Source organism: Argopecten irradians, chromosome 14 (genome assembly GCF_041381155.1).
Source record: "Argopecten irradians isolate NY chromosome 14, Ai_NY, whole genome shotgun sequence".
In the NCBI taxonomy this organism is placed as follows: Eukaryota; Metazoa; Mollusca; class Bivalvia; order Pectinida; family Pectinidae; genus Argopecten; species Argopecten irradians.
The window spans coordinates 30652642-30678922 of record NC_091147.1 but is presented as its reverse complement, the minus strand read 5'-3'; the positions used below and the strand labels follow the sequence as shown (position 1 = coordinate 30678922).

At 39.7% G+C, this 26281-nt stretch overlaps 1 protein-coding gene across 1 annotated transcript in view; it reads left to right on the top strand.

Moving 5' to 3' along the window:
- Nucleotides 1-26281, top strand: part of LOC138307154 (cysteine-rich protein 2-binding protein-like) — a 71563-nt gene that overhangs the window by 38869 nt on the left and 6413 nt on the right. Inside the window, exons 10-16 of the mRNA XM_069247784.1 lie at nt 7093-7213; nt 8299-8385; nt 8495-8575; nt 11737-11846; nt 18397-18425; nt 18769-18796; nt 24881-24999. Of these exons, the coding sequence (XP_069103885.1) occupies nt 7093-7213; nt 8299-8385; nt 8495-8575; nt 11737-11846; nt 18397-18425; nt 18769-18796; nt 24881-24999 (575 nt within the window). The remainder of the gene's footprint in view (nt 1-7092; nt 7214-8298; nt 8386-8494; nt 8576-11736; nt 11847-18396; nt 18426-18768; nt 18797-24880; nt 25000-26281) is intronic.

Below are 26281 nucleotides of genomic sequence, written 5' to 3'. Positions count from 1 at the left end.
ATTATAGACAGTCAAGCCGAGTCCACTATTGAAGGGGACCACGTATACATACTAGATCTCGGCGAAATGAACAACTGTGTCTGACTGATTATTCAATGGAGTCCAAATTTCCTTATTATGTGCCGTTTAGTTTCTCTACTAGTTTGAATTTTGACACCGTTTTCTAAAAACATCACTGATTATCCATGTCCAGCCTGAAATATATTTGACCGTCCGAATTATGACGACCTTATCTAAACTTACCCTCACTAGGCGATTACATTGTGCCATGTCTAAAATTATAGCCAGGTCTAAATAAAATAGTCTGTGGTTATAACTAATTTGTTTTCATAGGATCGATTTTGTGTACGTATAGTGTATCGTCTCTATTGTACTTTACCACCGCTATATAGCTATACCAATATACTTCCAAGAATTTATGTTTACAAAAAGGAACTTATCGGTTTCAAAATATGAGTTTCATACTCATTGTCTAATGAAGATGACCTTTAATTTAAGCTAAATGTGTGCAAGCCTCATCCGCAGACTACACTTTTCAGCCTCCCGCTGTGATAGACAGTTTTACCTGTGCCTGCCGCCTAACTGGTCATCAGAAGCAAGGACGAATACATCTTTGTCGGAAGATAATTCTGGCGTTTAAAGTCCCATTACGTTTTTCGTAATATATTTAATCGTAGCCAATTACCTAATTTCGTCAAATGATAGAGTTGATATCCTTATGGTGATATATATTTCTTAATTAAAAATGTCGTAGTTTAATCAGGATTGCACCAATGATGGGGGAGTTCACACGTCACGCGGGTAAATATCACATATGAGAACCGCTTTGTATAACCTTTGACCCAAGGTATGTTTGTCAACTGATAAATATTGACAGACGACGCTAATGCATTGTCATCTTATTTTCGTCGTTTTTATAAATGGGTCTCTTTAAACTTTAATTTAAATCCTACTTAAAATCTTTAAATCTTTTAAAAACTATTATCAGAGATTGATGATATGAAAACAGTAAAGGAGTTAACCGGAGAAGTTAATTACTTGGGAATATACAATGCACTCTACACAGGTAAGAGGGAAGCGGGTACACGCGCTCGATTAAGAGGCAACTGAGGGGTATTACTTCGCTCTTTTGTAGTTTTCTCGTACAATCGCGTGTTTAAAGGATTTTTGCAGCCATTTTTAGCTCACCTGCCCGAAGGACAAGTGAGCTTATGCTATGGTGCAGCGTCCGTCGTCCGGCCGTCCGGCCGTCCGGCGTCAACTTTACCATTTAAACAAATTCTTCTCCAAAACTTAGAGACCTAGAGTCCTGAACTTTGACTTATAGCATGCTGGGATGAAGGGCTACCAAGTTTGTTCAAATGAATGACCTTGACCTTCATTCAAGGTCACAGGGGTCAAATAGGCTGAAATATCTTGTTAAGACTTCTGCTTCATAACTAAGAGGCCTAAAGACCCGATATTTGGCATGTAACATGCTGAAATGAATGGCTACCAAGTTTGTTCAAATAATTGACCTTGACCTTCACTCAACGTCACAGGGGTCAAATAGGCTGAAATCTTTAAACAACTTCTTCTTAATAACCAAGAGGCCTAGGGACCTGATATTGGGCATGTGGCATGCTGGGATAAAGGGCTACCAAGTTTGTTCAAATAATTGACCTTGACCTTCATTCAAGGTCACAGGGGTCAAATAGGCTGAAATCTTTAAACAACTTCTTCTTAATAACCAAGAGGCCTAGGGACCTGATATTGGGCCTGTGACATGCTGGGATGAATGGTTACCAAGTTTGTTCAAATGAATGACCTTGACCCTCATTCAAGGTGACAGGGGTCAAAAAGGCACAAATCTTTAAACAACTTCTTCTTAATAATCAAACAGCCTAGGGACCTGATATTGGGCCTGAGGCATGCTGGAATCAAGGGCTAACAAGTATGTTCAAATGAATGACCTTAACCTTCATTCAAGGTCACAAGGGTCAAAAAGGCAAAAATCTTTAAACAACTTCTTCTTAATAACCAAACAACCTAGGGACCTGATATTGGGCCTGAGGCATGCTGGAATCAAGGGCTACAAAGTATGTTCAAATGAATGACTTTAACTATCATTCAAGGTCACAGGGGTCAAAAAGGCTAAAGTCTTTAAATGACTTCTTCATAATAACCAAGAGGCCTAGGCACCTGATATTGGTCCTGTAACATGCTGGGATCAAGGGCTACCAAGTTTGTTCAAATGAATGACCTTGACTTTCATTCAAGGTCACAGGGGTCAAATAGGTTAAAATCTTTAAACGACTTCTCCTTAATAACCAAGAGGACTAGGGACCTGATATTGGGCATGTGGCATGCTGAGATAGAGGGCTACCAAGTTTGTTCAAATGAATGACCTTGACCTTCATTCAAGGTCACAGGGGTCATAAAGGCTAAAATCTTTAAACGACTTCTTCTTAATAACCAAGAGGCCTAGGGACCTGATATTGGGCCTGTGACATGCTGAAATGAATGGTTACCAAGTTTGTTCAAATAATTGACCTTGACCTTCACTCAAGGTCACAGGGGTCAAATAGGCTGAAATCTTTAAACAACTTCTTCTTAATAACCAAACAACCTAGGGACCTGATATTGGGCCTGAGGCATGCTTGGATGAATGGCTACCAAGTTTGTTCAAATGAATGACCTTGATCTTCATTCAAGGTCACAGGGGTCAAAAAGGCTGAAATCTTTAAACGACTTCTCCTTAATAACCATGAGGGCTAGAGACCTGATATTGGGCATGTGGCATGCTGGGATAGAGGGCTACCAAGTTTGTTCAAATGAATGACCTTGATCTTCATTCAAGGTCACAAGGGTCAAAAAGGCAAAAATCTTTAAACAACTTCTTCTTAATAACCAAACAACCTAGGGACCTGATATTGGGCCTGAGGCATGCTGGAATCAAGGGCTACAAAGTATATTCAAATGAATGACTTTAACTATCATTCAAGGTCACAGTTGTCAAAAAGGCTAAAATCTTTAAACGACTTCTTCATAATAACCAAGAGGCCTAGGCACCTAATATTGGTCCTGTAACATTCTGGGATCAAGGGCTATCAAGTTTGTTCAAATGAATGACCTTGACTTTCATTCAAGGTCACAGGGGTCAAACAGGCTAAAATCTTTAAACGACTTCTCCTTAATAACCAAGAGGGCTAGAGACCTGATATTGGGCATGTGGCATGCTGGAATAAACGACTACCAAGTTTGTTCAGATAAATGAGCTGGACCTTCATTCAAGGTCACATGGGTCAAATAGGTGAAAGTCTTTTAACAACTTCTTTTTATTAACCAAGAGGTCTAGAGGCCTGATATTGGGCATGTGACATGTTGGGATGAAGCGCTACAAAGTTTATTCAAATGAATGACATTGACTTTCATTTAAGGTCACAGGGGTCTAATAGGCTAATATCTCTAAAAGACTTCTTCTTAATACCCAAACAGTCTAGGGACCTGTTATTGGGCCTATGGCATGGGATCAAGGGCTACCAAGTTTGTTTGATTGAATGACCTTGACCTTCATTCAAGGTCAAAGGGGTCAAAAAGGCTAAAATCTTTAAACAACTTCTTCTTAATAACTAAGAGGTCTAGAGGCCTGATATTGGGCATGTGACATGTTGGGATGAAGCGCTACAAAGTTTGTTCAAATGAATGACATTGACTTTCATTCAAGGTCACAGGGATCAAATAGGCTAATATCTCTAAAAGACTTCTTCTTAATACCCAAACAGTCTAGGGACCTGATATTGGGCCTATGGCATGTAATCAAGGGCTACCAAGTTTGTTCGAATGAATGACCTTGACCTTCATTCAAGGTCAAAGGGGTCAAAAAGCCTAAAATCTTTAATTGACAAACCGTGTGCACGGATTAATAAATATATTTCAATGTCCCTTCGCGGGCTCTGTAAATAGTGAACAAAACACGTTTAAATTTATTCCTTTGGCTGAGATTCAACCATATCATTTGTCAAAGTATTGAGTCATTTTATTTATTCGAAATTCTGCATTGACTATTACAAACTGGAGGAAAATGACAGGTCGTTTAACGAATTATCGTCTTAATTTTCACACGTTGGAACATAGTGTTTTCAAAATTATATAGTTGAATTAAAGATCATCTTCCTTAGATAATGAGTTTAAACTTGCAAGTAGATTTGAATAGCTTTATAGCAGTAGTCATACGAATGGCCTGTCTACTTGTTATTAATGAAAACAACTTTCCGTTTATGAATATCTTTAACGCCAGATACATATCCTGCTGATGGCTTCTGGACAATATCTTCCGATGACAGTTAGCCGACCGGGCACAGGTAAAACTGTCTATCACAGCGGGAGACTGAAAAGTGTAGTCTGCGGATGAGGCTTGCACACATTTAGCTTAAAATAAAGGTCATCTTCATTAGACAATAAGTATGAAACTCATATTTTGAAACCGATAAGTTCCTTTTTGTAAACATAAATTCTTGGAAGTATATTGGTATAGCTATATAGCGGTCGTAAGCTACAATAGAGACGATACACTATACGTACACAAAATCGATCCTATGAAAACAAATTAGTTATAACCACAGACTATTTTATTTAGACCTGGCTATAATTTTAGACATGGCACGATGTAATCGACAAGTGAGGGTAAGTTTAGATAATGTCCGTCATAATTCGGACGGTCAAATATATTTCAGGTTGGACATGGATAATCAGTGATGTTTTTAGAAAACGGTGTCAAAATTCAAACTATTTTACTCTTGTACGTACAAGATACTAAGTTGTACGTACAAGATACTAAGTTGTACGTACAAGATACTAAGTTGTACGTACAAGATACTATCTTGTACAAACAAGATACTAACTTGTACGTACAAGATAATAACTTGTACTTACAAGATAATAACTTGTACTTACAAGATAATAACTTGTACTTACAAGATAAATAAAATTTTGTAGTGGCCCTAATACGCCGCCGTAGATTTTGGTCAAAAAACGAAATCCACGAAAAATAATGATTTCACAGTAGACAGGTTCTGGATAATACAGGTGAGCATTGTTGGCAGGTATAGACAGGTTCTGGATTATATAGGCCAGCATTGTTGGCAGGTATAGAGAGGTTCTGGATTATACAGACCAGTATTGTTGGCAGGTATAGACAGGTTCTGGATTATACAGGCCAGCATTGTTGGCAGGTATAGACAGGTTCAGGATTATACAGATCAGCATTGTTGGCAGGTATAGACAGGTTCTGGATTATACAGGCAAGCATTATTGGCAGGTATAGAAAGGTTCTGGATTATACAGATCAGCATTGTTGGCAGGTATAGACAGGCTCTGGATTATACAGGTCAGCATTGTTGACAGGTATAGACAGGTTCTGGATTATACAGGCCAGCATTGTTGGCAGGTATAGACAGGTTCAGGATTATACAGATCAGCATTGTTGGCAGGTATAGACAGGTTCTGGATTATACAGGCAAGCATTATTGGCAGGTATAGAAAGGTTCTGGATTATACAGATCAGCATTGTTGGCAGGTATAGACAGGCTCTGGATTATACAGGTCAGCATTGTTGGCAGGTATAGACAGGTTCTGGATTATACAGGTCAGCATTGTTGGCAGGTATAGATAGGTTCTGGATTATACAGGCCAGCATTATTGGCAGGTATAGACAGGTTCTGGATTATACAGATCAGCATTGTTGGCAGGTATAGACAGGTTCTGGATTATACAGGTCAGCATTGTTGACAGGTATGTACAGATTCTGGATTATACAGGCCAGCATTGTTGACAGGTATAGACAGGTTCTGGATTATACAGATCAGCATTTTTGGCAGGTATAGACAGGTTCTGGATTGTACAGGTCAGCATTGTTGGCAGGTATAGACAGGTTCTGGATAATACAGGCCAGCATTATTGGCAGGTATAGACAGGTTCTGGATTATACAGATCAGCATTGTTGGCAGATATAGACAGGTTCTGGATTATACAGGCCAGCATTATTGTCAGGTATGGACAGGTTCTGGATTATACAGGACAGCATTGTTGGCAGGTATAGACAGGTTCTGGATTATACAGGCCAGCATTGTTGACAGGTATAGACAGGTTCTGGATTATACAGATCAGCATTGTTGGCAGGTATAGACAGGTTCTGGATTGTACAGGTCAGCATTGTTGACAGGTATAGACAGGTTCTGGATTATACAGGTCAGCATTGTTGGCAGGTATAGACAAGTTCTGAATTATACAGATCAGCATTGTTGGCAGGTATAGACAGGTTCTGGATTATACAGGTCAGCATTGTTGACAGGTATAGACAGGTTCTGGATTATACAGATCAGCATTGTTGGCAGGTATAGACAGGTTCTGGATTATACAGGTCAGCATTGTTGGCAGGTATAGACAGGTTCTGGATTATATAGGTCAGCATTGTTGGCAGGTATAGACAGGTTCTGGATTATACAGGTCAGCATTGTTGGCAGGTATAGACAAGTTCTGAATTATACAGATCAGCATTGTTGGCAGGTATAGACAGGTTCTGGATTATACAGGTCAGCATTGTTGACAGGTATAGACAGGTTCTGGATTATATAGGTCAGCATTGTTGGCAGGTATAGACAGGTTCTGGATTATACAGGTCAGCATTGTTGGCAGGTATAGACAAGTTCTGGATTGAGTGTTGTGTGTTAACATAATTATGGGATTGACCGATCGCCATGTGTAATATAGCCACGCCTCATGCTCACAAACGCACGTGTTTCTATTCAATGTCGGAGCAAACATCGTAGCTCACACAATACAAAATACAAAGTCACGTGCGGTTTGATTGACAGCTGGCGATCCGTCAATTATGCCCGGAGACATTTATTCACCCATATTGTGTAACTCTCCCATATGCTACCTTTTACTGTCTTATAAGTGACTGTCTTATATTAGAGTCACATATAAGCCAGTAAAAGGTAACATATAGGAGAGTTACAGATAATGGTAACATAATACGGGAGTTAAAGTACAGAAACAACAATAGATGACATCATTATGTTTTAATATCAGTTATGACTGTCTTTCCAGGGTAGTGCTGATGAGCCTGTATGAGGAAAAACAGCTATTAAAAAAAATCAACAATTTGGCAGATGGAGTAGAACTTGAATCAGACCTTAGGAGACTTCAACGCAAGCTTATAGTCAGACAGGTAAATTTCATGACCTTCATTAATATGTATTCCTGATATGGGGATAGCTATTTTTTTTTTATTTTGTTGTTTAACATGTTTTGAATTTTCAGCATAAGGTACATGTAGGTACACTAACTTTTTTTCTTCTAAATTTTACCCTTACATATACATGTAGTGTAATAATCAGTGAAAAAGAAAAACAAAAATTCTGATGTAAAGATTCAAATTTGAAATTTATTTTAATTCAAAATCGCTTTTTACAGTTGAAACACACAAAAAAGTGAGAGAAAAAAAAATAGTTACTAATAAATCCGCTCATGGTGAGAGTGAATTGACTTTGCAATGCTTTTAAACATTAACATTATTTACACCAGTCTCATCCAGCTGTTCGTATGGTCTAAGGTCAGCCTCAAATGATGCTTTTGTGCTCCCAAAACCTCGTACAGAACTAATGAAAAAGTCATTTAGCTACTCTGGAGTGATTAACTGGAATTTATTACCCAGGCAAATTAAAGAATGTGCGCCACTTGCAAATTTTAAATACCGATTAAAAATGCATTTATTGCAAATGTATATTGAAATTGTTTAATTGTTGTAAACAACGCAATCGAGATCCTGTCCATGAATAGTATGTGGTGATGAATCTATTTTTACTTTGATTCATTTAACTTGATTTGTAGTCGTAGTTGATATACATATAAATGTAAATGTTTTCGTATGTTATTTTTTTTATTAATTACCTTAGTTTAGTTGATTTACTTCTATATATACATATATAATTTGTCATATTATTGTCTGTTGTATTGCATGCTTTTGTGTCGACCCCATGGGAGATGAGCCATTGGCTCAATGGGTCATCGACGTTTAAATAAAGTTATTATTATTATTATTATTATTATTTTCTGTATCAGCACTAAGGTGGCCGTCAAAGCCTCTTGGGCCTCTTATTAATATACCTCCACCATGACATAGAGGACATTTGTATATTGAGGATATGAGGGATACCGGCCACAATGAGATAGGTCTTGTTTGGAGGACCATGGTTCCAATTACATTCAGTACAATAATATTATAATCAGTACTTTCATTTGTTTCTATTGCAGTTAAAGCGTGAAAGAGGTGTGGACATTTTTGATGTGGACAATGAGATGAATAGACTTGCTCGTACGTGCTGGGGAGGAGAATGGCAGGTTTGTATACCTGTGTTTTCTAAAGATTTCGTAAATTTGAGATCTTTTAATTGATGAGCTATTTTACCTCACAGAAAAAGGAATTTGAATCATTGTCTAATATTTACAGGAACACAAAGATTTTTACCAGCACGGCTTGGAACCACAACGACCTCAACTTGGAGAAGTTAGGATACTGGACAGATACCAGGTAATGTATTGTAACTATAGATACCAGGTCGTGTATTGTTACTATAGGAGATTTCAGAAAAGATGGCGATGACGTCACACAAAGGTACATCCGGGCGCTCAAAGGTACAACTCCGTATATCTGTACACATAAACATGTGGGAACACAGTCGCTTGAGATGTTTGTTTACATTTTATTGTAATAAATAGTACGACAATCCGAGAACTATTGCGTTATTTTAATTTTTAAAAGTGTAAATAATAATATTTAACCATATTATATAAATATAAACATCTGGCATTCATATATTTTACTCTGTTTATACTCCATTTTCGACCGCCACGAGAAAAAACCAAGGTCGCCAATAGACCTACGTATAAACATTGACAGAATATTAAAAATATCAGCTTGAAATTATAAATTTAATTCCAAGTTTCCCGAAATATCATACTGACATTTTAATAAGCAATTACTGTTGTCTAAGTCTTACTTGGTAAACACCTTACGATGTGTGATTATGACCAAACTAAAATTTACCCCAAGCGCACGGCAGCCATTACGTACAGTACTGCCGAGATCCCGAATTTCGTCATTTTTCAGAGTCACAAAATTACGTATTCTGGATAACTTTTTCGTCAGAAATTTTGGAATTTAGTTAATGACATACAAATGAGTCAGTTTATAGTTACTTTTTATAATATTTTAAAACAAAACTTCGAGTAATTTAGGATTCTCGAAGCCGTGCGCAATGTGTCCTGGTCGGCATTTACAGTACTACGATCTAGCTATATTGTAGTCTATCTAACATGTATTCAAATTATTTAAAAGTAACATCACTTCAATGTGGGACTTCACATAGCAGCCCATGGAATAAAAGTGACCAAAAATTAAAAAAAAACTCTCTACAGCATGAAATTGAACGATTTCACCATTTTATTTTTTCGAGATATCGGCAGCCATACTGTACGTGCACGTACATGTACATATAGATCTGCATTTACGTGTAACACAGTGGCTTATACCATTCCTTTAAAACAAGATATACATGGATACATGGAAAATAACGAAATATATATATTTTACAAGTACTTATTGAGATATGTGTTGGTAATTACGTATTAATATTATTAATTTCCCAACTATGGGCTGTGGCCCGAGGTGATCTACCAGCGAAGCCATGCACGAGCGGCCGTGGTCTGGCCAGGTGGTTCACATTCGTTATATTTATATTAAATAGTATTGTGAACAGCTTTCTCATGTATAACAGAAACAAAATACATTGAAATCAGTTATCTATTCAAAACTTTTTTCACTACATGGATTTCTACGTGTGAACAAAAAACGGGTACTTGTGACGGCCCGGCACCGCTTCACAAGCTGGCTTCAACACTAAATCTACAGATATATTTAAGAATAAACAATTGTAGATATAAAAATATAAATGTCTGTCAACCTCTGAAACAATCAGAAAACATTCTAAAATCAGAATTTGCAAGTATGAAAGTGTATACTTTTGTCAACGTATCGATTGTGTAGTAGGGATGTACGTATCTGTTATTGTTTTTATTAGTCGCCATACTGTGTTTGTACCTTTGAGGACCCGGATGTAAACTTTCTGTGACGTCACGCCATCTTTTCTGAAATCTCCTATAGATACCAGGTAATGTGTTACTATAGATACCAGGTAATGTATTGTTACTATAGATACCAGGTAATGTATTGTTACTATAGATACCAGGTAATGTATTGTTACTATATATACCAGTTAATGTATTGTTACCATAGATACCAGGTAATGTATTGTTACTATAGATACCAGGTAATGTGTTATTATTATAGATACCAGGTAATGTATTGTTACTATAGATACCAGGTAATATGTTGTTACTATAGATACCAGGTAATGTGTTGTTATTATAGATACCAGGTAATGTATTGTTACTTTAGATACCAGGTAATGTATTATTACTATAGATACCAGGTAATGTATTATTACTATAGATACCAGGTAATGTATTGTTACTATAGATACCAGGTAATGAATTGTTACTATAGATACCAGGTAATGTATTGTTACCATAGAATCCTTCTTATGAACAACCAAGAGATCTAGATACCTGATATTAGGCTTGTGACATGCTGGAATTACAAGCTACTGACTTTGTTTAAATGAATAAACTTTACTTTCATTCAAGGTCACAGGAGTCAAATAGACTAAAATCTTTAAACAACTTCTTGTCATTAACCAAGTATATAGAAATTCTTATTGACTCTCTTATGTCTTAAGTATTCACCATGGTTATCAGATAGGAGGTGAGTGATTCGGGTCCATGGGGCTCTTGTTAGGTCATCTGACTGGAAGGGTCAGGATGACCTATATATATACATGTAGTCATCATGTTCCATCTGTCGTCATCAACCAAACGCTGTCCGCCACGGGTAAGCCAGAAACATCCTCAGGGGAAGGGGAGCAAATTTGTATCTTAAATCTTGGCACAGATCCCCTGGAGCAGAAAGAATAGGGGAAATTGATCTTTTTAAAAACCTTCAGAAAAGGAACAATGATACATTATTTAGTATTGCAAACCAGGTAAGCGATACAGGCTATCTGCACCTCTTGTTTTGTATTTCAATCTAACTTTCTAACAGTAAAGAGTTCTTCTTTTGCTAATTTCCAAAGAGAACTGAATAATACGAAGGTGTAGTCCATAGTGTGTACGTACCTTTTGGAACTTTTATATGGAATTAACACAGCCTGATTGAGGGGTTGATGGGTCTGGGCAATACTGCTATTTCACAGTAAGCATTGATGGGTCTGGGCAATACTGTTATTTCTCAGTAAGCATTGATGGGTCTGGGTAATACTGCTATTTCTCAGTAAGCATTGATGGGTCTGATTTCACTTATTAGGCTTCAAATGGTCCATAAATGCAATAGATATCAAGTGATGATTTCTAGATTGATTTAACATTGAGAGAAAAGGAAAGTCAGTGAAAGATTGACTGATATAATCATGTTTAAATGGGAGAGGGGCATCAAGATCCCTCTAGGAATTCTGGTTTAGCTCGCTAAATTATAATCAAAATAGAAATATTCGAAGTTGTATTTCATATCAGGTGTTGTTCTATTTCCCTGTCAATAATTCTCTTGTTTTTAAATTTCAATGTTATCATTATGAACAGACAACAGTCAAAGAACAAGTATGGCAACAACAACATCCATCGTTTCTGAACCGCCTGGTGGGCACAGAGGATGATCAGTTACAGTGCATCACTAGTCCCTATACCGCAAGGTAAGTACTTACAGTGCATCACTAGTCCCTATACCGCAAGGTAAGTACTTACAGTGTATAGCTAGTCCCTATACTGCAAGGTAAGTACTTACAGTGTATAGCTAGTCCCTATACCACAAGGTAAGTACTTACAGTGTATCACTAGTCCCTATACCACAAGGTAAGTACCTACAGTGTATCACTAGTCCCTATACCGCAAGGTAAGTACTTACAGTGCATCACTAGTCCCTATACCGCAAGGTACGTATCTACAGTATATCACTAGTCCCTATAACACAAGGTAAGTACCTACAGTGTATCACTAGTCCCTATACCGCAAGGTAAGTACTTACAGTGCATCACTAGTCCCTATACCGCAAGGTAAGTACCTACAGTGTATCACTAGTCCCTATACCACAAGGTAAGTACTTACAGTATATCACTAGTCCCTATACCACAAGGTACGTACCTACAGTGTATCACTAGTCCCTATAACACAAGGTAAGTACCTACAGTATATCACTAGTCCCTATAACACAAGGTAAGTACTTACAGTGCATCACTAGTCCCTATACCACAAGGTACGTACCTACAGTATATCACTAGTCCCTATAACACAAGGTAAGTACCTACAGTGTATCACTAGTCCCTATACCGCAAGGTAAGTACTTACAGTGCATCACTAGTCCCTATACCACAAGGTACGTACCTACAGTATATCACTAGTCCCTATACCACAAGGTACGTACCTACAGTATATCACTAGTCCCTATAACACAAGGTAAGTACCTACAGTATATCACTAGTCCCTATAACACAAGGTAAGTACTTACAGTGCATCACTAGTCCCTATACCGCAAGGTACATATCTACAGTGTATCACTAGTCCCTATACCGCAAGGTACGTACCTACAGTATATCACTAGTCCCTATACCACAAGGTACGTACCTACAGTATATCACTAGTCCCTATACCACAAGGTACGTATCTACAGTATATCACTAGTCCCTATACCGCAAGGTACGTATCTACAGTATATTACTAGTCCCTATACCACAAGGTACGTACTTACAGTATATCACTAGTCCCTATACCGCAAGGTACGTATCTACAGTATATCACTAGTCCCTATACCACAAGGTAAGTACTTACAGTATATCACTAGTCCCTATACCACAAGGTACGTATCTACAGTATATCACTAGTCCCTATACCACAAGGTACGTATCTACAGTATATCACTAGTCCCTATACCACAAGGTACGTACCTACAGTATATCACTAGTCCCTATACCACAAGGTAAGTACCTACAGTGTATCACTAGTCCCTATACCGCAAGGTACATATCTACAGTATATTACTAGTCCCTATACCGCAAGGTACGTATCTACAGTATATCACTAGTCCCTATACCGCAAGGTACATATCTACAGTATATCACTAGTCCCTATACCACAAGGTAAGTACTTACAGTGCATCACTAGTCCCTATACCACAAGGTACATATCTACAGTATATCACTAGTCCCTATACCACAAGGTACGTACCTACAGTATATTACTAGTCCCTATACCACAAGGTACGTATCTACAGTATATCACTAGTCCCTATAACACAAGGTAAGTACCTACAGTATATCACTAGTCCCTATACCGCAAGGTACGTACTACAGTATATTACTAGTCCCTATACCACAAGGTACGTACTTACAGTATATCACTAGTCCCTATACCACAAGGTACGTATCCTACAGTATATCACTAGTCCCTATACCACAAGGTAAGTACCTACAGTATATCACTAGTCCCTATACCGCAAGGTACGTACCTACAGTATATCACTAGTCCCTATACCACAAGGTACGTACCTACAGTATATCACTAGTCCCTATACCACAAGGTACGTACCTACAGTATATCACTAGTCCCTATAACACAAGGTAAGTACCTACAGTATATCACTAGTCCCTATACCACAAGGTAAGTACCTACAGTGTATCACTAGTCCCTATACCACAAGGTAAGTACCTACAGTGTATCACTAGTCCCTATACCGCAAGGTACGTATCTACAGTGTATCACTAGTCCCTATACCGCAAGGTAAGTACCTACAGTGTATCACTAGTCCCTATACCACAAGGTAAGTACCTACAGTGTATCACTAGTCCCTATACCACAAGGTAAGTACTTACAGTGTATCACTAGTCCCTATACCACAAGGTAAGTACTTACAGTATATCACTAGTCCCTATAACACAAGGTAAGTACCTACAATGTATCACTAGTCCCTATACCGCAAGGTAAGTACTTACAGTGTATCACTAGTCCCTATACCACAAGGTAAGTACTTACAGTGTATCACTAGTCCCTATACCACAAGGTAAGTACTTACAGTATATCACTAGTCCCTATACCACAAGGTAAGTACCTACAGTATATCACTAGTCCCTATACCGCAAGGTAAGTACCTACAGTGTATCACTAGTCCCTATACCGCAAGGTAAGTACTTACAGTGCATCACTAGTCCCTATCCCACATGTACGTATCTACAGTGTATCACTAGTCCCTATACTGCAAGGTAAGTACTTACAGTGCATCACTAGTCCCTATATTGCAAGGTAAGTACCTACAGTGTATCACCAGTCCCTATACCGCAAGGTAAATACCTACAGTGTATCACTAGTCCCTATAACACAAGGTAAGTACTTACAGTGCATCACTAGTCCCTATACCGCAAGGTACGTACCTACAGTATATTACTAGTCCCTATAACACAAGGTAAGTACTTACAGTGCATCACTAGTACCTATACCGCAAGGTAGGTACTTACAGTGTATCACTAGTCCCTATACCACAAGGTATAAGTACCTACAGTGTATCACTAGTCCCTATACCGCAAGGTAAGTACTTACAGTGCATCACTAGTCTCTATACCACAAGGTACGTACCTACAGTATATCACTAGTCCCTATAACACAAGGTAAGTACCTACAGTGTATCACTAGTCCCTATACCGCAAGGTAAGTACTTACAGTGTATCACTAGTCCCTATACCACAAGGTAAGTACTTACAGTATATCACTAGTCCCTATAACACAAGGTAAGTACCTACAGTGTATCACTAGTCCCTATACCACAAGGTAAGTATCTACAGTATATCACTAGTCCCTATACCGCAAGGTACGTATCTACAGTATATCACTAGTCCCTATACCGCCCGCAAGGTAAGTATCTTACAGTGTATCACTAGTCCCTATACCACAAGGTAAGTACTTACAGTGCATCACTAGTCCCTATACCACAAGGTACGTATCTACAGTATATCACTAGTCCCTATACCGCAAGGTAAGTACCTACAGTGTATCACTAGTCCCTATACCACAAGGTAAGTACTTACAGTGCATCACTAGTCCCTATACCACAAGGTACGTATCTACAGTATATCACTAGTCCCTATAACACAAGGTAAGTACCTACAGTGTATCACTAGTCCCTATAACACAAGGTAAGTACCTACAGTGTATCACTAGTCCCTATACCACAAGGTAAGTACCTACAGTGTATAGCTAGTCCCTATACCGCAAGGTAAGTACCTACAGTGTATCACTAGTCCCTATACCGCAAGGTAAGTACTTACAGTATATCACTAGTCCCTATACCACAAGGTACGTACCTACAGTATATTACTAGTCCCTATACCACAAGGTACGTACCTACAGTATATCACTAGTCCCTATACCACAAGGTACGTACCTACAGTATATCACTAGTCCCTATACCACAAGGTACGTACCTACAGTATATCACTAGTCCCTATAACACAAGGTAAGTACTTACAGTGCATCACTAGTCCCTATACCACAAGGTATGTATCTACAGTATATTACTAGTCCCTATATTGCAAGGTAAGTACCTACAGTGTATCACCAGTCCCTATACCGCAAGGTAAATACCTACAGTGTATCACTAGTCCCTATACCACAAGGTGAGTACTTACAGTGTATCACTAGTCCCTATACCACAAGGTAAGTACTTACAGTACTGTCCCTATAACAAGGTAAGTACCTACAGTGTATCACTAGTCCCTATACCACAAGGTAAGTACTTACAGTGTATCACTAGTCCCTATACCACAAGGTAAGTACTTACAGTATATCACTAGTCCCTATACCACAAGGTAAGTACCTACAGTGTATCACTAGTCCCTATACCACAAGGTAAGTACTTACAGTGTATTCACTAGTCCCTATACCACAAGGTAAGTACTACAGTACACTAGTAACAAGGTAAGTACTACACACTAGTCCCTATAACACAAGGTAAGTACCCAAGGTAAGTACCTACAGTGTATCACTAGTCCCTATACTGCAAGGTACGTATCTACAGTATATTACTAGTCCCTATACCGCAAGGTACATATCTACAGTGTATCACTAGTCCCTATACCGCAAGGTAAGTACCTACAGTGTATCACTAGTCCCTGTACCGCAAGGTTAAGTACTTACAGTATATCGCTAGTCCCTATACCACAAGTACGTATCTACAGTGTATCACTAAGTCCCTATACTGCAAGGTAAGTACTACAGTATACTATACACAAGGTACGTATCTACAGTGCATATCACTAGTCCCTATACCACAAGGTACGTATCTACAGTATATCACTAGTCCCTATAACACAAGGTAAGTACCTACAGTGTATCACTAGTCCCTATACCGCAAGGTAAGTACTTACAGTGTATCACTAGTCCCTATACCACAAGGTAAGTACCTACAGTATATCACTAGTCCCTATACCACAAGGTAAGTACCTACAGTATATCACTAGTCCCTATACCACAAGGTACGTACCTACAGTATATCACTAGTCCCTATACCACAAGGTACGTATCTACAGTGTATCACTAGTCCCTATACCGCAAGGTACGTATCTACAGTATATCACTAGTCCCTATACCGCAAGGTAAGTACCTACAGTGTATCACTAGTCCCTATACCACAAGGTAAGTACTTACAGTGTATCACTAGTCCCTATACCGCAAGGTAAGTACTTACAGTGTATCACTAGTCCCTATACCACAAGGTAAGTACTTACAGTGTACATCTATATACACTAGTCCCTATACACAAGGTAAGTACCTACAGTGTATCACTAGTCCCTATACCGCAAGGTAAGTACTTACAGTGTATCACTAGTCCCTATACACAAGGTAAGTACCTACAGTATATCACTAGTCCCTATAACACAAGGTAAGTACCTACATACAGTATATCACTAGTCCCTATACCACAAGGTAACGTACGTAATAGTACTACAGTATACACAGTACGTATCTACAGTAGTCCCTATACCGCAAGGTAAGTACATATCTACAGTGTATCACTAGTCCCTATACCGCAAGGTAAGTACCTACAGTGTATCACTAGTCCCTATACCAAGGTACAGGTAGGTATCTAGTACAGTGCATCACTAGTCCCTATACCACAGGTACGTATCTACAGTGTATCACTAGTCCCTATACTGCAAGGTAAGTACTTACAGTGTATCACTAGTCCCTATACCGCAAGGTACGTATCTACAGTATATCACTAGTCCCTATACCAGCAAGGTACGTATCTACAGTATATCACTAGTCCCTATACACAAGGTAAGTACTACAGTATCACTATACAGGTATATTACAGTATCACTAGTCCCTATACCACAAGGTAAGTACCTACAGTATATCACTAGTCCCTATACCGCAAGGTACAGTACTACAGTGTATCACTAGTCCCATTACAGGTATCATACCGCAGTCCCTAATCCAGGGTACCGTATCTACAGTATATTACTAGTCCCTATAACACAAGGTACGTATCTACAGTATATCACTAGTCCCTATACCACAAGGTAAGTACTACAGTATATCACTAGTCCCTATACCACAAGGTAGGTACCTAAGTACCCTATAACACAAGGTAAGTACTTACAGTATATCACTAGTCCCTATACCACAAGGTACGTACCTACAGTATATCACTAGTCCCTATAACACAAGGTAAGTACCTACAGTGTATCACTAGTCCCTATACCGCAAGGTACATATCTACAGTATATTACTAGTCCCTATACCGCAAGGTACGTATCTACAGTATATCACTAGTCCCTATACCGCAAGGTACGTACCTACAGTATATCACTAGTCCCTATACCGCAAGGTACGTATCTACAGTATATCACTAGTCCCTATACCGCAAGGTAAGTATCTACAGTATATCACTAGTCCCTATACCGCAAGGTACCTATCTACAGTATATCACTAGTCCCTATACCGCAAGGTACGTATCTACAGTATATCACTAGTCCCTATACCACCGAGGAGCGATACCAAATAGGGGCAATATACAATTCTTTAAAGTTCTAAGAGTACTTACATAAGATATAATTTCTACTAGTTGGTAGGTAGATTATACCACAAGGTTGATTACATCCATATGCTTCCACTTGTTTCTTACAGTGTTCTACTGTCACAGGTATAATCACTGATATTTAAATATAGTACAACACAAGGTAACCTATGACACAGAATTCTTAAGCCATTCTTTCCCACATTAGGTATCCTCAATTTAGACCGCTAGGGCCAGATTACACAGGTATAGTACACTATAGCTTACACCCAGTCATAGGCAAGTTACGTATCTACAGTTAATCAACTAGTCCACACAGGTACGTACATACACTATATCACTAGTTACCCATTACCATGGTATCTAACTAGTACACTAGTCCCTTACACCGCAAGGTAGCTTACTAGTCCCTATACCGACAGGTACAAGTACTACTATAGCACTAGTCCCTACACCGCAGGTACGTACACTACAGTATATCACTAGTACCCACACAGGTAGTACACTATAGCTTACCACACTTAGGTAGTACACTATAGCTTACCACACAGGTAGTACACTTATAGCTTACCCACACAGGTAGTACACTATAGCTTACCCATACAGGTAGTACACTTTATAGCTTACCCACACAGGTAGTACACTATAGCTTACCCACACAGGTAGTACACTATAGCTTACCCACACAGGTAGTACACTATAGCTTACCCACCAGGTAGTACACTATAGCTTACCCACATAGGTAGTACAATTTAACTTAGCCACACAGGTAGTACACTATAGCTTACCCACATATGTAGTACAATTTAACTTAGCCACACAGGTAGTACACTATAGCTTACCCACATAGGTAGTACAATTTAAACTTACCCACACACAGTAGTACACTATAGCTTACCCACACAGGTAGTACACTTATAGCTTACCCAACTAACAGTTACCCACACAGGTAGTACACTATAGCTTACCCACACAGGTAGTACACTATAGCTTACCCACACCAGGTAGTACACTATAGCTTACCCACCCAGGTAGTACACTATAGCTTACCCACCAGGTAGTACACTATAGCTTACCCACACAGGTAGTACACTATAGCTTACCCAGGTAGACACAGGTTACCCACCAGGTACACCTATAGCTTACCCACCAGGTAGTACAATATAGCTTACCCACAGTAGTACACTTTAACTTACCCACACAGGTAGTACACTATAACTTACCCACACAGGTATAGCTTACAACACCAGTAGTACAATTAGCTTACCCACACAGGTAGTACACTATAGCTTACCAACAGTAGTATACACCTTACTCCACACAGGTAGTACACTATACAGTACCCTACACACAGGTAGTACACTATAGCTTACCCACACAGGTAGTACAATTTAACTTACCCACACAGGTAGTACAATATAGCTTACCCACATAGGGAGTACAATTTAACTTAGCCACACAGGTAGTACTTTATTGCTTACCAACACAGGTAGTGCACTATAGCTTACCCACCAGGTAGTACATTATAGCTTACCCATATAGGTAGTACGCTATAGCTTACCCACATAGGAAGTACAATTTAATTTACCGACACAGGTAGTACTTTATAGCTTACCAACACAGGTAATACACTATAGCTTCCCCATCCAGATAGTACACTACAGCTTACCCACACAGGTTGTACACTATAGCTTACCCACACAGGTATTACACTATAGCTTACCCACCCAGGTAGTACACTTTAGCTTACCCACACAGGAAGTACACTATAGCTTACTCACACAGGTAGTACACTATAGCTTACCCACACAGCTAGTACACTATAGCTTACCCACACGGTAGTACACTTTAGCTTACCCATACAGGTAGTACACTATAGCTTACCCACCAGGTAGAACACTATAGCTTACCCAAATAGGTAGTACAATTTAACTTACCCACACAGGTAGTACACTATAACTTACCCACATAGGTAGTGCAATTTAACTTAGCCACACAGGTAGTACTTTATAGGTTACCAACACAGGTAGTACACTATAGCTTACCCACACAGGTAGTACACTTTAGCTTACCCACACAGGTAGTACACTATAGCTTACCCATACAGGTAGTACTTTATAGCTTACCCACACGGTAGTACACTTTAGCTTACCCATACAGGTAGTACACTATAGCTTACCCACACAGGTAGTACACTATAGCTTACCCACACAGGTAGTACACTATAGCTTACCCACACAGGTAGTACACTATAGCTTACCCACACAGGTAATACAATTTAACTTTCCCACACAGGTAGTACACTATAGCTTACAGACATAGGTAGTACAATTTAACTTAGCCACCCAGGTAGTACTTTATAGCTTACCAACACAGGTAGTACACTATAGCTTACCCACACAGGTAGTACACTATAGCTTACCCACACAGGTAGTACACTATAGCTTACCCACACAGGTAATACAATTTAACTTTCGCACACAGGTAGTACACTATAGCTTACAGACATAGGTAGTACAATTTAACTTAGCCACACAGGTAGTACTTTATAGGTTACCAACACAGGTAGTACACTATAGCTTACCCACACAGGTAGTACACTTTAGCTTACCCACACAGGTAGTACACTATAGCTTACCCATACAGGTAATACTTTATAGCTTACCCACACGGTAGTACACTTTAGCTTACCCATACAGGTAGTACTTTATAGCTTACCCACCAGGTAGTACACTATAACTTACCCACACAGGTAGTACACTATAGCTTACCCACACAGGTAGTACACTATAGCTTACCCACACAGGTAGTACACTATAGCTTACCACACAGATAGTACACTATAGCTTACCTACACGGAAGTACACTTTAGCTTACCCACACAGGTAGTACACTATAGCTTACCCACACAGGTAATACAATTTAACTTTCCCACACAGGTAGTACACTATAGCTTACCCACACAGGTAGTACACTATAGCTTACCCACACAGGTAGTACACTATAGCTTACCCACACAGGTAATACAATTTAACTTTCCCACACAGGTAGTACACTATAGCTTACAGACATAGGTAGTACAATTTAACTTAGCCATACAGGTAGTACTTTATAGCTTACCAACACAGGTAGTATACTATAGCTTACCTACACAGGTAGTACACAATAGCTTACCCACACGGTAGTACACTATAGCTTACCCACACAGGTAGTACACTATAGCTTACCCACACAGGTTGTACACTATAGCTTACCCACCCAGGTAGTACACTTTAGCTTACCCACACAGGTAGTACACTATAGCTTTCCCACACAGGTAGTACACTATAACTTACCCACACAGCTAGTACACTATAGCTTATCCACACGGTAGTACACTTTAGCTTACCCATACAGGTAGTACACTATAGCTTACACACATAGGTAGTACAATTTAACTTACCCACACAGGTAGTACACTATAGCTTACCCAAATAGGTAGTACAATTTAACTTAGCCACACAGGTAGTACTTTATAGCTTACCCACCCAGGTAGTACACTGTAGCTTACCCACACAGGTAGTACACTATAGCCTACCCTACGGGTAATACACTATAGCTTACCCACACAGGTAGTACACTATAGTTTCCCCACCCAGGTAGTACACTACAGCTTACCCACCCAGGCAGTACACTATAGCTTATCCACCCAGTTAGTACACTATAGCTTACCCACACAGGTAGTACACTATAGCTTACCCACACAGGTAGTACACTATAGCTTACCCACACAGGTAGTACACTATAGCTTACCCACACAGGTAGTACACTATAACTAACCCACACAGGTAGTACACTATAGCTTCCCCATCCAGGTAGTACACTACAGCTTACCCACACAGGTTGTACACTATAGCTTACCCACACAGGTTGTACACTATAGCTTACCCACCCAGGTAGTACATTTTAGCTTACCCACACAGGTAGTACACTATAACTTACCCACACAGCTAGTACACTATAGCTTATCCACACGGTAGTACACTTTAGCTTACCCATACAGGTAGTACACTATAGCTTACACACACAGGTAGTACACTATAACTTACCCACATAGGTAGTACAATTTAACTTAGCCAAATAGGTAGTACAATTTAACTTAGCCACACAGGTAGTACTTTATAGCTTACCCACCCAGGTAGTACACTGTAGCTTACCCACACAGGTAGTACACTATAGCCTACCCTACGGGTAATACACTATAGCTTACCCACACAGGTAGTACACTATAGTTTCCCCACCCAGGTAGTACACTACAGCTTACCCACCCAGGCAGTACACTATAGCTTATCCACCCAGTTAGTACACTATAGCTTACCCACACAGGTAGTACACTATAGCTTACCCACACAGGTAGTACACTATAGCTTACCCACACAGGTAGTACACTATAGCTTACCCACACAGGTAGTACACTATAACTAACCCACACAGGTAGTACACTATAGCTTCCCCATCCAGGTAGTACACTACAGCTTACCCACACAGGTTGTACACTATAGCTTACCCACACAGGTTGTACACTATAGCTTACCCACCCAGGTAGTACATTTTAGCTTACCCACACAGGTAGTACACTATAGCTTTCCCACACAGGTAGTACCCTATAGCTTACCCACACGGTAGTACACTTTAGCTTACCCATACAGGTAGTACACTATAGCTTACCCACATAGGTAGTACAATTTAACTTACCCACACAGGTAGTACACTATAGCTTACCCAAATAGGTAGTACAATTTAACTTAGCCACACAGGTAGTACTTTATAGCTTACCCACCCAGGTAGTACACTGCAGCTTACCCACACAGGTAGTACACTATAGCCTACCCTATGGGTAATACACTATAGCTTACCCACACAGGTAGTACACTATAGTTTCCCCACCCAGGTAGTACACTACAGCTTACCCAACCAGGCAGTACACTATAGCTTATCCACCCAGTTAGTACACTATAGCTTACCCACACAGGTAGTACACTATAGCTTACCCACACAGGTAGTACACTATAGCTTACCAACACAGGTAGTACACTATAGCTTACCCACCAGGTAGAACACTATAGCTTACCCACATAGGTAGTACAATTTAACTTACCCACACAGGTAGTACACTATAACTAACCCACACAGGTAGTACACTATAGCTTCCCCATACAGGTAGTACACTACAGCTTACCCACACAGGTTGTACACTATAGCTTACCCACACAGGTTGTACACTATAGCTTACCCACCCAGGTAGTACATTTTAGCTTACCCACACAGGTAGTACACTATAGCTTTCCCACACAGGTAGTACCCTATAGCTTACCCACACGGTAGTACACTTTAGCTTACCCATACAGGTAGTACACTATAGCTTACCCACATAGGTAGTACAATTTAACTTACCCACACAGGTAGTACACTATAGCTTACCCAAATAGGTAGTACAATTTAACTTAGCCACACAGGTAGTACTTTATAGCTTACCCACCCAGGTAGTACACTGTAGCTTACCCACACAGGTAGTACACTATAGCCTACCCTACGGGTAATACACTATAGCTTACCCACACAGGTAGTACACTATAGTTTCCCCACCCAGGTAGTACACTACAGCTTACCCACCCAGGCAGTACACTATAGCTTATCCACCCAGTTAGTACACTATAGCTTACCCACACAGGTAGTACACTATAGCTTACCCACACAGGTAGTACACTATAGCTTACCCACACAGGTAGTACACTATAGCTTACCCACCAGGTAGAACACTATAGCTTACCCACATAGGTAGTACAATTTAACTTACCCACACAGGTAGTACACTATAACTTACCCACATAGGTAGTACAATTTAACTTAGCCACACAGGTAGTACTTTATAGCTTACCAACACAGGTAGTACACTATAGCTTACCCACCCAGGTAGTACACTTTAGCTTACCCACACAGGTAGTACACTATAGCTTACCCACACAGGTAGTACTTTATAGCTTACCCACCAGGTAGTACACTATAACTTACCCACACAGGTAGTACACTATAGCTTACCCACACAGGTAGTACACTATAGCTTACCACATAGGTAGTACACTATAGCTTACCCACACGGTAGTACACTATAGCTTACCCACATAGGTAGTACACTATATCTTACCCAAACAGGTAGTACACTATAGCTTACCCACACAGGTAGTACACTATATCTTACCCACACAGGTAGTACACTATATCTTACCCACACAGGTAGTACTTTATAGCTTACCCACATAGGTAGTACACTATAGCTTACCCACATAGGTAGTACACAATAGCTTACCCACACGGTAGTACACTATAGCTTACCTACACAGGTACTACACTATAGCTTACCTACACAGGTAGTACACAATAGCTTACCCACTCGGTAGTACACTATAGCTTCACCACACAGGTACTACACTATAGCTTACCCACACAGGTATTACACTATAGCTTACCCTCACAGGTAGTACTTTATAGCTTACCAACACAGGTAGTACACTAGAGCCTTCCCACACAGGTAGTACACTATAGCTTACCCACACAGGTAGTACGCTATTATTTACCCACCAGGTAGAACAAGTGTATGAACTAACGTCTTTATCTTTATTACAGACATGACAAGACGTGGAAGCCTACCTCTCCCCCTTCTATAGACTACTGTTATGTGAGACCACAACATATACCGTCTGTTAATCTACTTTGTCGCCAGTTTTTCTGGCCCGGCATTGATTGTAAGTATTCACTGCTTTTAGGTCTCTCTAAATAAAGGCCAAACTACCTTTCCAAAAAAATGGGAATGTGAAACAAGATTCATGATAATTTTGCAAAGTCCAGTGTTTTTCTTACTCAATAACTTCAGGGGCCTGTACCTTTTCAATTGGAAAAGCACTACATTGCATCTTTCTTGAAACATGTATATTTTAGAGAGTTTTTCTTTATTTGGGAAAATAGAGCAAAATATCTTTATGTGGCGCAAAATGAGTCGTAAAAGTTTTTATTTACACTTTCATAACTTTCTTAATGATTTTTAGGTCATCTGACCCGAAGGGTCAGGATGACCTATAGTCGTCATGTTTCGTCCGCCGTCGTCCACCATGCGCCGTGCGCCGTCCGCTGTGCGTTTAACTATTAACATTTTGAACTTCTTCTCAAGTTCTACCAGTACGATTTGGCTGAAACTTGCATGAAATGATCCTGACATGGTCCCGACAAAGTGTTGTTATTTTTCGGGTCGATCCGAAATCCAAGATAGCCGCCACAGCCGCCATCTTGAAAATACATTTTGAACTTCTTCTCAAGTTCTACCAGTGCGATTTGGCTGAAACGTGCATGAAATGATCCTGACATGGTCCCGACAAAGTGTTGTTATTATTTGGGTCAATCCGAAATCCAAGATGGCCGCCACAGCCACCATCTTGAAAACACATTTTGAACTTCTTCTCAAGTTCTACCCGTGCGATTTCGCTGAAAATTGCATGAAATGATCCTGACATGGTCCCGACAAAATGTTGTTATTATTCGGGTCATCCCGAAATCCAAGATGGCCGCCACAGCCGCCATCTTGAAAACACATTTTGAACTTCTTCTCAAGTTCTACCGGTGCGATTTCGTTGAAACTTGCATGAAATGATCCTGACATGGTCCCGACAAAGTGTTGTTATTTTTCGGGTCGATCCGAAATCCAAGATGGCCGCCACAGCCGCCATCTTGAAAACACATTTTGAACTTCTTCTCAAGTTCTACCCGTGCGATTTCACTGAAAATTGCATGAAATGATCCTGCCATGGTCCCGACAAAATGTTGTTATTATTCGGGTCATCCTGAAATCCAAGATGGCCGCCACAGTCGCCATCTTGAAAACACATTTTGAACTTCTTCTCAAGTTCTACCGGTGCGATTTGGCTGAAACTTGCATGAAATGATCCTGACATGGTCCCGACAAAGTGTTGTTATTTTTCGGAGCGATCAGAAATCCAAGATGGCTGCCACAGCCGCCATCTTTAAAACACATTT